The sequence below is a fragment of the Marmota flaviventris genome, chromosome 17 (assembly GCF_047511675.1).
Source record: "Marmota flaviventris isolate mMarFla1 chromosome 17, mMarFla1.hap1, whole genome shotgun sequence".
In the NCBI taxonomy this organism is placed as follows: Eukaryota; Metazoa; Chordata; class Mammalia; order Rodentia; family Sciuridae; genus Marmota; species Marmota flaviventris.
Window position 1 is genome coordinate 20,239,134 of NC_092514.1, and position 13,199 is coordinate 20,252,332.

The window sequence follows — 13,199 nt, forward strand, 5'->3', positions numbered from 1 at the left end:
CTGATCATTATTCCCCTCATTCTTCAGTAGTTTTGAGGGGTCCACCCCTCTCCACAGGCCCAGCCTCTTGACCACCCCTCTTCATCTGCTTTGATGCCTCTAAACCCTGATCCCCAGCCTTTGTGCCACTTCTGCGTCTCTCGTTCTCTGTCACTGCAGCATCTGTCCATCCTAGTCTCTCAGTTCCTTGTCTGTCCCCTCAGTGATGCCTGTGTCCCCCAACCGTTACACACACCTTGGATCTTGCTCCCGCCTCCAAACAATGCATCCCTCTGAAAGTTCTATTTCAAGCAAAATTTCCCACTCTCTGTCCCTCCTGCCTCAACTCTTCTGCTCACTTATTAAGTACCCCAGGACAAAAATTGTGTTGAGTGACTCCAATCTGCTGACCACCATTTAATCACTGTCCATCAACCCTCCATGCATCATACCCTCCATGCATCATACCCTCCATGTTATCTGATCCATCATGATAGTTACCTTGGTCCAATACCCTCAACCTCCTCTCTTCTGACTTTTTACCATACTAACCTAGCATATCAATGTTAAGACTGGATTAGCCTTACCATTGGCTTTCCCTGAATTGCCTGGATGTTTGAATAGAAAAAAAAAAATTACACAACTAAGCCGATTAGTTTTATTTTGAATTCACAGTCTTAAGCCCACCATTAGCATTTACATGGCCTAACACTCTGCCCATGTTTCTCTAGTAAACCCAACTCATTCATGATTAACTGGAGACTGTTCATTCCTTGCCTGTCCCATACGACTCCTTCTGCACCCACATTCATGGGTGACCTTTCCACCTACTTCATTTAAAAAAGGGGCATCTGAGGGCTGGAGGTATGGCTCGATGGTAAAGTGTTTGCCTAGCATGGTGACATCCTAGGTTCCATCCCCAGCACTACAAAAAAAAAAAAAAAATGTACTGATCACAAAAAGGGAGGGGGGCTTCTGATATGAACTCTCTCTCATCTTTCCGTCATAAGACTTACATGCATATACACACCAGCACATGCACATCTCTCTCATCTTCTTTCTTGTTCCAATAGGAAATATCTGTTCACTTGCTATCCACCCCATAGAGGAAGAGACTTTGTCTAGTGTACAACTGACCCTTAGCATGGTGCCTAGCTACTCCTTCTCTGCGTACTCTCAAACTTTCATGCAATTGCTTCAGGGTTCAGCTCTGAACTTCTCTTTACACCTACACATAATCTCTTTTGGTCCTCCTATTCATTTTTTTGTGCTTTTAAATGCTAGGTGCGTACTTCATAATGTTTTTAAATCAATAAATGAACGAGTTGAAAGGAGGCAAAAAGAACAGGATGATTATTTTTTATTGTTAACCTGAATAACATTTAAGCATGAATGGACCATCCAGGGGAAGATTACTAATTGAATTTCACTTTGAGTAGGTAGCACAAAACTTTCATTATTTGCTTGGTTCTTTTTCTCTTATCATTAAGAAGACAGGGACATTGAGATCAGGACTGTAGAAACAAATTATACAGCAAGAGAAAACATTTAGGGAAAACAAAGATGGGGTTGAAAAGTGAAAACTTAAAACGATGACTGCAAAGTGTTCCTCGGATGAAGGCAGAGAGGAATCATCCGCTAAACTTCTTTTATCTGCTCCAAAAGGGCACCCAAAGCTCAGAGGAAATGACTCTCTACCTGCAGCCCACCTGGTGCACCTGATTCAGTGTGCACTTGACCTTGGTCCTGGGCATTCTTTCTCTAGAGTTTAACATAGGTGCAGAGGACCTTGATGGACAGGACAAAAGGCAGTCTTACCTCCACTCTCAATGAGGACATCCAGGAGTTCATCCATCTGCTGACTCCGAGTCATTTGCTGTTGCAAATTAACCAAAGGAGAACGGGGCAATTAGAAGGCGTTTACTTATGCAGAAAGGGGTGGCACTATAGGTTTTCAAACTAAATTTGGCTAAGTATTTTTTTAAAATAGTAACAAAATACAAATAATATATAATTTATAACCTAGAACATTTTAAGTGTACCATTCAATGACATTAAGTATATTTTGGGGGGGGGGCAACCATCACCATCATTCATCTCTAGAACTCTTTATCTTACAAATCTAAAACTCTGTACTTATTAAGGAATAACTTCCCAGCCTGCCCCTCCCCTAATACCTAGCAACCAACCATTCTACCTTCTTACTCCATGAATTTGACTATTCTAGATTCCTTATAGAAGTAAAATCGTATTGTATTTCTTCTTTTGTGACTGGCTTATTTCACTAAGCATACAGTCCTCAAGCCTCATCTATGTTGGGGCATGTGTTAGAATTTCCTTTCATTTAAAAATTTTTATTCCTGGTATATGGCATTGAACTTAGGGATATTTAACTACTGAGCCAAGCCTCATCTATGTTGGGGCATGTGTTAGAATTTCCTTTCATTTAAAAATTTTTATTCTTGGTATAGGGCATTAAATCCAGGGATATTAAACCAATGAGCCACATCCCTGGCCTTTTTATTTTTTATTTTAAGACAGGGTCTCACTAAGTTGCTCAGGGCCTTGCTAAGTTGCTGAGGCTGGCTTTGAACTTGTGATCCTCCTGCCTTCGTCTCCTGAGTCACTGAGATTACAGGTGTGTGCCATGGCACCTGGCTCTTTTAATTTTTGAAGACTGAATAATAGTCCATTATTTGAATCTAATACATTTTGTTTATTCATTCACCTGTTTAGATGAACACCTGTGATTGTTTCCACCTTCTGGCTAATGTGTATAATACTGTTATAATCTTGGGTAGAGTGGTGAAAGGTTTTTGAACTGTTCGATTAACTCTCAGTGTAAATTTTAGGCAGGTGATCTACAGGATGAAATAAGCCACTACAATAAGACAAGGAGAAAACAGGCAGAATGACTTCCAACACAGAATATGCACTTTAGAATAAGTTTGGTTGTTTTCGCCATTTCCATCCTAGGAGCAGGGTCATCTTAAATACAGAAAAAAAATACCTTTTCTCATTCTGAAGTGAGAATCTCTCTCTTATTTGACCTGCGTGGAACCTGGCCCACATTTCCTCAGTTCCTCTTTGCAAAAGCTTGAGGAACTGGTAGAGCCTTGTAGAGTTCACCTTCTCCCCTCTGCTCATCTGAGTTGTTAAGTGCAATCTTAAAAGTCCACCCTGCCTGACCTTTTGCTTTTCTATCGAAATCGTGAAGGATCAGCTCATGTTTCAAAATTCAGGGGAATGAAGTGGAGATATAGCAAGGGCAGCAAAGCATCCCTCTCTCCCCTGGGAGTTCAAAGCCAATATACATGGGCATCAATAATCAATACAGATGGGAACACTGCTCCAAGACTGAGTCATTTGCTAGTCTGGATGGCACCACATGCTACAAGTTCTGGCAGGTAATGTAAACGAGCCAAAAATAGAAGAAAGAGAGGAAGAATACAGAGCACAGCTGTGGCTCAGAGAAACACGGGGTACTTTGCTTTAGGTCATTGTTGTTTGGCAGCAAAGTGGATCCCATGTTGGCAGATCCCCTAGTTTTTCAGAACTGTGAGAAAGCCTTCCTGATCTATAGCACATCTCTCCCAGAGGAAACTTACAGACAACTGGTCTTGCTCTGGGATACCAGTCAGTGGGCAGTAACCAAGGCCAGGTTCTTTTCTGGACTAAGCACCTCCACGCTCAGACCCTCAATTTCCTTAGGGGATTGGCTCAGGACCTTTACTGGATACCCCAATCCCCAGACACTCAAGTCCCTTGTATAAAATCATGTAGTATTTGTATAGAACCTACATACATCCTCCTGTAAACTTGAAATCATCTTTAAATTACTTATATTACCTGATACATGTAAATACCATGTAAATAGTTGTTTAGGGAGTCGTGCACAAGTCTGTACATGTCTTTACAGATGCAGGCATCACAGGCCTAAGGTTACATGTGAATGGGACGTGAGGTGGATGATGCTCAAACAAGTGTTGGAAAGAGATGCAGGATCTATGAAGTGGCTAGCGCAAGGTATATATCACTTGATTTACTTGGAATCTATATAGTGCTTGGAATGTGGCCAATTTGAGATTTTTTTTTTTTTTTTGAACTTTCAGAAATTTTTTTTTCCCAAAGCATGTTTAATCCACAGCTGACTGAATCCATGACATAGAGGGCTGACTATATGTTTTTCTTTTCTTTTTTTAAAACTTTTTGCTTATTTGTTTTGTTTCGTACCAGGGATTGAAACCAGGGGCACTGAACCACTGATTCACATCCCCCCGTCATTTTTTACATTTTATTTTGAGACAGGGTCTCCCTAAGTTGCTGAGAGCCTCGCAAAATTGCTGCCACTGGCTTTGAAATGGTGATCCTCCTGCCTCAGCCTCCCCAGCCACTGGGATTACAGGCATACATCACCACACGAGGCCTGTTTTTCTTTTTCTTACTTTTGAAACGTTCCTAACACCAATGAAAGTAGAGAACACAAGGGACCTCCCTACATTCATCATTCAGCTTTAACAACCATCAATATTTTGCCCGGACTGTTGGATTTTAAAGCTCGGAAGAATCTTAGAAAGTATTGCCTTGACAACTGTTCTCACGTCTTGAGAACCTATCATGTGCCCAAACAATATGGTAAGTGTCAGATTATGTAGAATCCTTACAAAATAAATATGGGCCCTCTTTATAGAAGTTGAGTATGTGCCCATCCTTCGTGGTAGTGGCAGGTGGCAGAGTTGGCGCTGAGGCCAGGAATCCTGGATGCCAGCCCAGCCTCTTCTTTCTGCCTCTCTCAGCTTCTAAGGCTGCTCCTTGACTTATAATGGGATGACATCCAGATAAGCCCACTGTCAACCGACAATACCATGAGTCAAAAATGCATTTAATACACTTAACCTGCCAGGCCTATTGGCTTAGCAACACAGCACGCTGGAGGATGAGTTGCTTTCCATCATAACTATGGGGCTTACTAAGAACTGAGGCTCGCTGCTGCTGCCCAGCCTCAAGAGAAGATTGTATCACATCATTAGCCCGGGACAGGATCCAAACTCAAAGTACAGTTTTGAGTGCAGTGGACAGTGTATTGCTTCATATACCATCATCAAGTCGAAACATCTTAAGTTGAACCATCCTGAATTGGAACCATCTGTACATGCATATAATACCATCATCTACTCTTAGTGTGTACTTTGTTCATCCTGTTGGGGAGGCCCTCAGCACATTCCACGTCAGAATTTACAGACCGCGTCAACTTTAACAATACACGACAAAGGGCCATTGAGTCCCTCTGACCTTCCATAAGAGACAAACCATGTGATTACCTGCTTGACCGCATCTTCATAGGAAGGAGGCTGTGTTATCTCGGAAACCGTGGAACTGGACTTAGGAAAAGTTGGGGATGCGATCGAAAACTTGGGCCCCGCCTTATCAGAAGGGTGTAAACCAGCCATCTGTGTGTCCCAAAATACAGAGAAAGGCATTCAATACATGGATGAGAAGTGGTACTGTTTCTGTTCTAGAATCTACAAACTACTTAAAATAATAAAAATAAAAATAGGGCTGGGGATGTGGCTCAGTGGTAAAAGCATTTGCCTAGCATGTGTGAGGTTCTGAGTTCAATCCCCAGCATGCCCCCCCCCAAAAAAAATTAAAAAAAAATAAATCTAAGACAACAACAACCACAACAATAACTAGCCAGAGATTACATAATAATAACTAATTCTAATTTATCAACAATAGTATATATTCCTGGGAATTTATTGCTGGTAGCATTATAAAGTGGAAACCCTAAATCTTTATTTGCCCCTCTAAAGTACACGCTTTCTCTTAGGACAAAACAAGAAAAAACAAAACAAACAAACCAACAAGCAAACAAACAAAAAAAGGAAATCAGAGTCTAATCCAATACAAAGGAATTCACCAACCTAGGAATTTCCAGAGTAATTTGTTCCCCAGGTCATTTCATTCCAAGTGTGCATTTGCTCCATTAAGGCATTGCTGGGGTCTCTGAACCAGCTTTGTTTATTGTAAGTATGTTCTCCTGTGGGGTACCTGGCCCGTGTCAGGGTCCCCCTCCCTTCTCTGATCTGTGGCACGTGGCTCTTTTGTGTCATGACTAGCTTATTTTTGTTTCCCTCTTGCTGCCTGATTGCACCTTGGAACACCCCATATCCTGGATCCTTCACACCCCTGGTTTCTTCTGCCAGATGATGCTCATCATTTCTGCCTTTTGCCACAGAGATATGGTTCTTTCCATGAATCCCTGTACCTTGTCTTTCCTCCAATATTCTTTCCCCATACCCCTCAGTCTTCAGCTTCACAGAAACTGGTTTGTTGCCCAAACTGCTTTGCAAACACACCATGCCATTTTCATCACTGTGATTTCTGGAATGACTCCCAGCAATGATCCCCTAGGAGATACTCATATTTGTACATCCATTTCAAGGCATTTCAAGTGGACCCATTTCTCTCTGAAATGAAATTTTCTTCTGCCTTGGAACCTCTCATCATTTGCATTGGAGGACAGGGGAGGGAGGCACAGAAGAGAGAAGAGGTGATACACATTTCAGGTCTGAACCTTTCCCAGGTACTTACCTTTGGCTGTACACCTGGGCTTTTGGGGCAAGGGTTGCTCCCAGCACCATGACTGCTATCTGCTTGGGCTCCAGAGAAAGGCGGGTGGAGGCTGGAAGGCTGGGGAGAGAAGCTTGGAGGATGGCCATCGTGTGCCCCTGAGTTCTGTAGAAAGGAAGACGTACCAGCTCAAGGTCAGAGGTGTGCTCTCCTATTGCTTTTGCTGACACTTCTGCTCCCTGCTCAGTACTCCTTGGAGAATTCTCTTTACAGGAATTACTAAATCCCATTAGCACACGAACTTGTGCCTAGATTCTACCTTTGCACTTTTCACATATTGCTCATGAATTTCCAGTGCCTCTCACAAATTCCAGCATAGGATCTCCACCTCTAATGTGGATAAGTGTTCAATTTGCAATTTGCTTCTGGTGCTATTTACTTCTCTGAAAGCTTAAATTCTTACATAGAACAGGAACAACACATCAGTACAGTCGACCTCACTATCTTTATCCTTTATGTCCTTTTCTTCCTTCCCTCGCTATTTTAATGCTACATTTCCGGTCAAGTCTGACCCATTCATAAAAACTTCCTAGACCTTTCTAATCTTTTATGACCAATCTTCACCACCCCTCCCCCCACCAACTTTGTGCAGGATTTAATGTTATATTCACAGTCATCAATATTGTTACCCTTTTATCAGGAAATTGTTAACATCTTCAAAGAGTCTTTGTAAACCATAAATCACTGTACAAATATTAGTTCTTCTTCATAGCACCAACATCATCCAAATTGAAAACTATGGCCCAGAGCTATGTCTCCAGAGCTATTTTTTTTTTTACCATTGTTGCTTAGGACATTATGCATTCCATAAATATTTATTAACAGTGATGATAATCCATTGTAGACCCAATAGCCCCCAGAGCACTCCTCAGGAATGAGTATCACTCATTTGAATGTGTTGTTTTGGTAAACTTGTACCGATGTATTGCCATTATCTTTAGCCACACCTCATATTACCAAGGTAGCAATATTGCAATATTTAAGTGTGAAAAGGACATGAACTTTAGAATCAACTAATCCTGGTTCATGTGATGCTGGGAAATAGGTCTAATCCCCCCGAGCTTCCTTTTGCTCAATGATGACTAAAGAATTACTTACATGCATGCCTCTTAATACTTAGCACTTGGCACGTATCACATTAGTGGTTTCTTCCTTTCCTAATTCCAGAACATTTTCATAATATAATTTGCTTTCTCAAACTCATACAAACTTTCTCAATCATTCTTCAGTTTCGTGGACAAAAATGAAAGTCTTTGCTGATCATGTCGGTCTAGTCTTTGAATTACTCCTTGAAGTCTACAACTCTTCTAACTCCTAATTTCTGAACATTCCACACATATTCCTATCTCAGGACCCATGTTCTTTCTATTCCTCTTTTACCTTCAGTGACATCACCCAAAATATTCATGATGTTTTCCTCCTTTAACTCTTTCAAGGTTTTCCTCAGATGTCTCTGGCCCTTTGATTCAAGGTTACAAAGTTTCCAACTTCTCAGACAAACACAACACTCTCTCTGCTCTTTCTCTATCAGATGTATCATCTTCTGATATATTATATAATTTACTTTAAAAAAAAATTTGCTTATTGTCTTCTTCCCATGAGACTAGAGATTATTTGGCCAGTTCAGCATTAACCTCCAGTGGCTAGAATAGAGGATGGCACATCTTAGGTGCTGGGTAAATAGTTCTACTATATAGACTATAACATGGAAAGAAGAATAGGGTCTGGTAACTTCCTCTTCAACTTGCTTGATGAAATGATCTGGGCTATCATAAGAGTGATTCCAAGCAGTCCTGAGAGCAGTGGTCAGCAAACTATAGCTATAAATTAAATTGTGCTTACTGCCTGGTTTTGCAAATAAAATTTTATTGGAGCCGTATGCATTCATTTACAAGATATGTATGGCTGCTTATGTGATGAAAGGGCAAAACTGAGTAGTTGTGACATGCAAAACCCCAAATATTTACCATCTAGTACATTCTTTTAATTAATGAATTAGGTACAAGGGGTTGATTTCAGAAGCACTTTACCACTAAGTTGTATCCCCAGTCTTTTCTAATATTTTATTTTGAGACAGGTTTTGCTAAATTGTGGAGACCCACCTCCAACTTGTTATCCTCCTGCCTCAAGTCTCCCAATTCGCTGGCATTGCAGGTTTGAGCCAGGGGTGCCTCGCTCCACCTGGCTGGTTATATAACAAGTGTGCCAGCCCTGTCTTAGAGGGTAAGTGAACCTGGTCTACTGTGGAGGCTTGTGGATTGTTTCTTTAGTAGTTGGAAATTTGCCTTCCAACTTCCTGAAAGAGGTATACACTGGGTATGCGGCAAGGTGTTCTTACCTGTGTGGTGCACACCTGGCTGATGGGTGAGGAGACCCTGTGCCCTTCTCCCTGCGCCCCGGAAGATGAGGGTAGGAAGTAATGGTTGTTGGGCGATGGGGGCAGACTGATGTGCTGCGGGCTTTTCAGAGCTCCCAGGGGCGAATGCTGCGGAGAGCACTGGGGACTGAGAAACGTGGAAGAAAGTACGTTGGTTTGACCTGAGGACTCCACACAGTGAGCGTTTCCAAGGGGCAGGAGTGGAGCCGCTTCGCAAGCGGGGGGTTGACTCTCGGAGCTGTTTTGTCCTTTCACAGACACTTGTTGGGATGCAAAAGGACAGCTGGAGACCGCATCTTCCTGCTTGATGGGGGCAGCTAAGAAGGGCAGGGGCTTCTTCTCCGAACAGTTATTGCTTTTCTGCTTCTGAAGCTGCATCCTCAGCTCTTCCACCTGCCTTTGCTCTTGCTGCAGTTTCCAGGTCAGTTCATTGATCACCTTCTGCTTCTCCACCAACATCTTGTCCTTCTCGGAGTCCAGCCCGTCCAGCTCGGAAGGACCCGAGCCCCCGTTCAGGCTGCTCATGAGACTTTCCTCCGTGCAGACGTGCACTGGGGACGGGTGCAGACCAAAGGACGGAGAGGCGTCGGTGAAGGTGTCCGGCAGGGACCCGGCCACCGACAGGTCAGACGAGGCGGGGGAGATTGGCGGGCTGGAGCTGGTGCTGCCGAAGCGGTAGAAGCCATTGGATAAGGCACTGGTGGAAGGGGACGACTGGTAATTGGGCAGCGCGTTGGGTGTAACGGGAAAAGTGACAGTCGTTATGTCGCCGAAGTTGGGTACAGAGTTGCCGGAACAGTCCTGAAAGGGTCGAAGCCGGTCCATAAGAGCCGTTTTGGTGCCTGACACCGGCAAGCCCCGTATCCGAAGCTGTTGTCTTAATTCAGAGACCTAAAGAAACCAGGACGCTGTTAGTGTGCTGTCTAATGACAATGTTTTTAAAATGTCTCTTTATTATTAAATTAGTTTTAAAATGTCATACATGGAATTTTATAATGTCCACTCCTCTTTTTTTTCCCTGCTTCTTCTCAATATCCCCTCCCACCCTTGATATAAATTGCTTTTGCACAATTTGAATGATTCCTTTTGACTCTATCATATATACAGGTGCTCCTCAGTTTATGATGGGGGTGATGTCCTAATAATTCCACGGTAAACTGAAAACATCAGAAGTCAAAATGCATTCAAGGCACCTAACCTATGGATCATCTCAGCTTAGTGACAGAGGGTCAGTTCATTGCATTATTTCAGGGGAGACTCAGAGGTATGGTCGCTATTGTCACCCAGCATCTTCAGAAAGGATCAGACAGCATATTGCTAGCCAGGGAGAAGAGTTCACAATTTTAAGTGTAATGCATACTGAACATGTGCTCTTTACTCAGCATTATAAAGTAAAAGAATCATAAGTTGAGCTATTTTAAGTTGGGGACCATCTGAACCAAGTGTTCATGGCCTGAGAGTCATAGAGATGTAGATCTTAAATGTAATGGTAAAAGTCACCTAATCTGCTGCCCTTCCACCCCCATTTTGGTCCCTGTTCCCATTTTATAGATGAGCAAAGCTGTAGCTGCCTAGTGTAGACAGAGCCCTCACATGATGATCCCTAAGCACAGTTGAATTTACAGGACTTCTGGCTTTCTGAGTCAGGCCTCTTCTCACCATATCTTCTTCCTCAAACTTAAGCATGCACTTGAGCAACTGAGGATGTGTGATAACACATACTCCACCTTGGAGTTCTGGTTCAATAAATCTGGGTGATGACTAAGATTTTGCATTTTTAACAAATTCCCAGGGGATATTGATGTTTCAAGTCCCTGGACCAGACTTTGAGAATTTCAGTTCCACATTAACATTTTTGTCTTAATTTTAATGATGAATGTTTGACAGTCGTATGTTGAGGGAGGGTGGGAGGGATAGAGAGAGAGAGAGAGAGAGAGAGAGAGAGAGAGAGAGAGAGAGAGAGAATATGAATATCAGTCCAAACACTTACCCTACCTATTGCTAGCTCTGCAATCCTCTGTGCTTCATCCATGACATGGAAATGGTAATACCTGACTTATATATTTCTGTGAAGGTGCAAATGGCTTGAATTTTATAAAGCTCTTGGAATAGTTCCTAGTAAAGGCTTATGCAATGTAAGGACTTAATATTTTTCCCGTGTGTGTGTGTGTGTACTGGGGATTAAAAGGCACTCAACCTCAGAGCCACATTGCAAGCCCCCCCCCTTTTGTATTTTACTTAGAGATAGGGTCTCATTGAGTTGCTTAGGGCCTCACTAAGTTGCTGAAGCTGGCTTTGAACTTGAGATCCTCCTGCCTCAGCCTCCCAAGCCCCTGGGATTTCAGGCGTGCACCACCGTGCCCAGTCTTTTCCATATTTTTTTTTATTAGTGCATAATGGTACATAATGGTGGTGGCTTACTATCATTGTTATATTCATTCATAAGTAACTAGTTGATCCCTGCATTTTTTATAATGTTCACAAATTGGAAACTATAAAATATACACAAATATGGGAACTGGTTGAATAAATGATGGTGCATGCAAATGATGGAGTACTACAAAGCCATTAAGATTTGAGGCTATACTTGGGCACTTCTATAATCCCAAGAGCTCAGAAGGCTGAGGCAGGAGGATCACAAGTAGAAGTCCAGCTTCAGCAACTTAGGGGTCCCTAAGCAACTTAGTGAGACCTTGTCTCAAAATAAAAAATAAAAAGTGTTAGGGATATAGCTCAGTGGTAAAGCACCTCTGGGTTCAATCTCTGGTGCCTCCTGCAATAAAAAGGTTGATGCTATAAGGTGTTTGTTGCCCTTGGATGATGAATATTTACTTATGGTATATTATTAAGTGAAAGAAAGTTTGAATTGATTCTATTTTTAAATATATATAAGTATAAATATATATAAAATATATAAATAATGTGCATATATATTTAAACCTTTTTGCATGTGAAAATATCTAGATAAATATATACTAAAATGTCAACAATGGGCTTCCTTATCTGTATTTTCTAAATACTCCACATAAGCATATTGCTTTTGTGATTAAAAAAGAAAATGCATTAAGTAGGTAAGTTTCAATAATTTTGCAAAAAAGAATATATAGAGAAATATTCTTTTGAGATTTTGTAGGGAAAGATCTTTTGGGCATAAATTTAGAGGAAGAAATCATAAGAATATTGACAACCAAAATTTAAAACTTCAATAAGTCATAAGAACCATAAACAAAATGAATATGGATCCAAATAACAATCTTGGAAAAAAAATGATTGCAGCACAAATAATAAAGTGCTTTAAAAAACTCCAATGTATTAACTGTGTTTACCAATAAGAAATAAAAAAAAAGGATGATACCCAGTACAAAAATAGACAAGATAAATGACCCAGTTCTTCATAAACACAAATAAAATTTAGATAATGACTAATAATATATGTGTATCATCATTAGTAACGTAAAAAATGAAAGTAAAATAAATATGTACCTATGTTGGTATTCATCAAATTGACAAAGAAATGAGTAATAACCCTTTGTGTTAGTGAGGTAGTAGCGAAAATAAAAATGTCAAAAAAAAAAAAAGATCTTTATTATTTTTCTATTTAAAACACGGTCCTGGGGCTGGGGTTGTGGCTCAGCTGTAGCGCGCTTGCCTAGCACAAGCGAGGCCCTGGGTTTGATCCTCAGCACCACATAAAAATAAATAAAGGTATTGTGTCCAACTACAACTAAAAAATAAATATTAAAAATAAAATAAAATAAAACATGGTCCTGATCATCAGTGCAAGTAATATGTGGGATCTAGTTAGAAATACAGAATCTCTAGCCCCTCCCCAGACCTATTGAATCAGAATTTGCATTTTATCAAGTGCCTGGGTGATTCATGTATACATTAATGTTTGAGTAGTGCCGCTTTAACATGTTGCTTCTGGGAATAAACTGGAACAAATGTTCAGGACAGAAATTTGGTAATATGCCTCAAGAACTTTTAAAAATATTAATACGTTTTTCATTCCAGAATTTCAGTTCTCTATAGTTAGCCTGGAGAAATAAAGCAATTAATAGATATATGTACATAGGCCATTGAAATCATTTTTCGAATAACAAAACTTTTGGCAGTTAGTTAAATGTCCTATAGTGGAATGTTAACAAGGTGGTGAAATGATATGTAGCTATTAAAAATAAAACTTTTATTGACTACTAAAAGTTACGAA

General features: G+C 41.0%; 1 protein-coding gene across 1 annotated transcript in view; it reads right to left on the minus strand.

The window, feature by feature from the left end:
• Positions 1-13,199, minus strand: part of Myocd (myocardin) — a 94,777-nt gene that overhangs the window by 641 nt on the left and 80,937 nt on the right. Inside the window, exons 10-13 of the mRNA XM_027954060.2 lie at positions 8,951-9,880; positions 6,574-6,717; positions 5,301-5,429; positions 1,798-1,855 (exon numbers count right to left, since the gene is read on the minus strand). Coding sequence (XP_027809861.1) covers positions 1,798-1,855; positions 5,301-5,429; positions 6,574-6,717; positions 8,951-9,880 — 1,261 coding nt within the window. The remainder of the gene's footprint in view (positions 1-1,797; positions 1,856-5,300; positions 5,430-6,573; positions 6,718-8,950; positions 9,881-13,199) is intronic.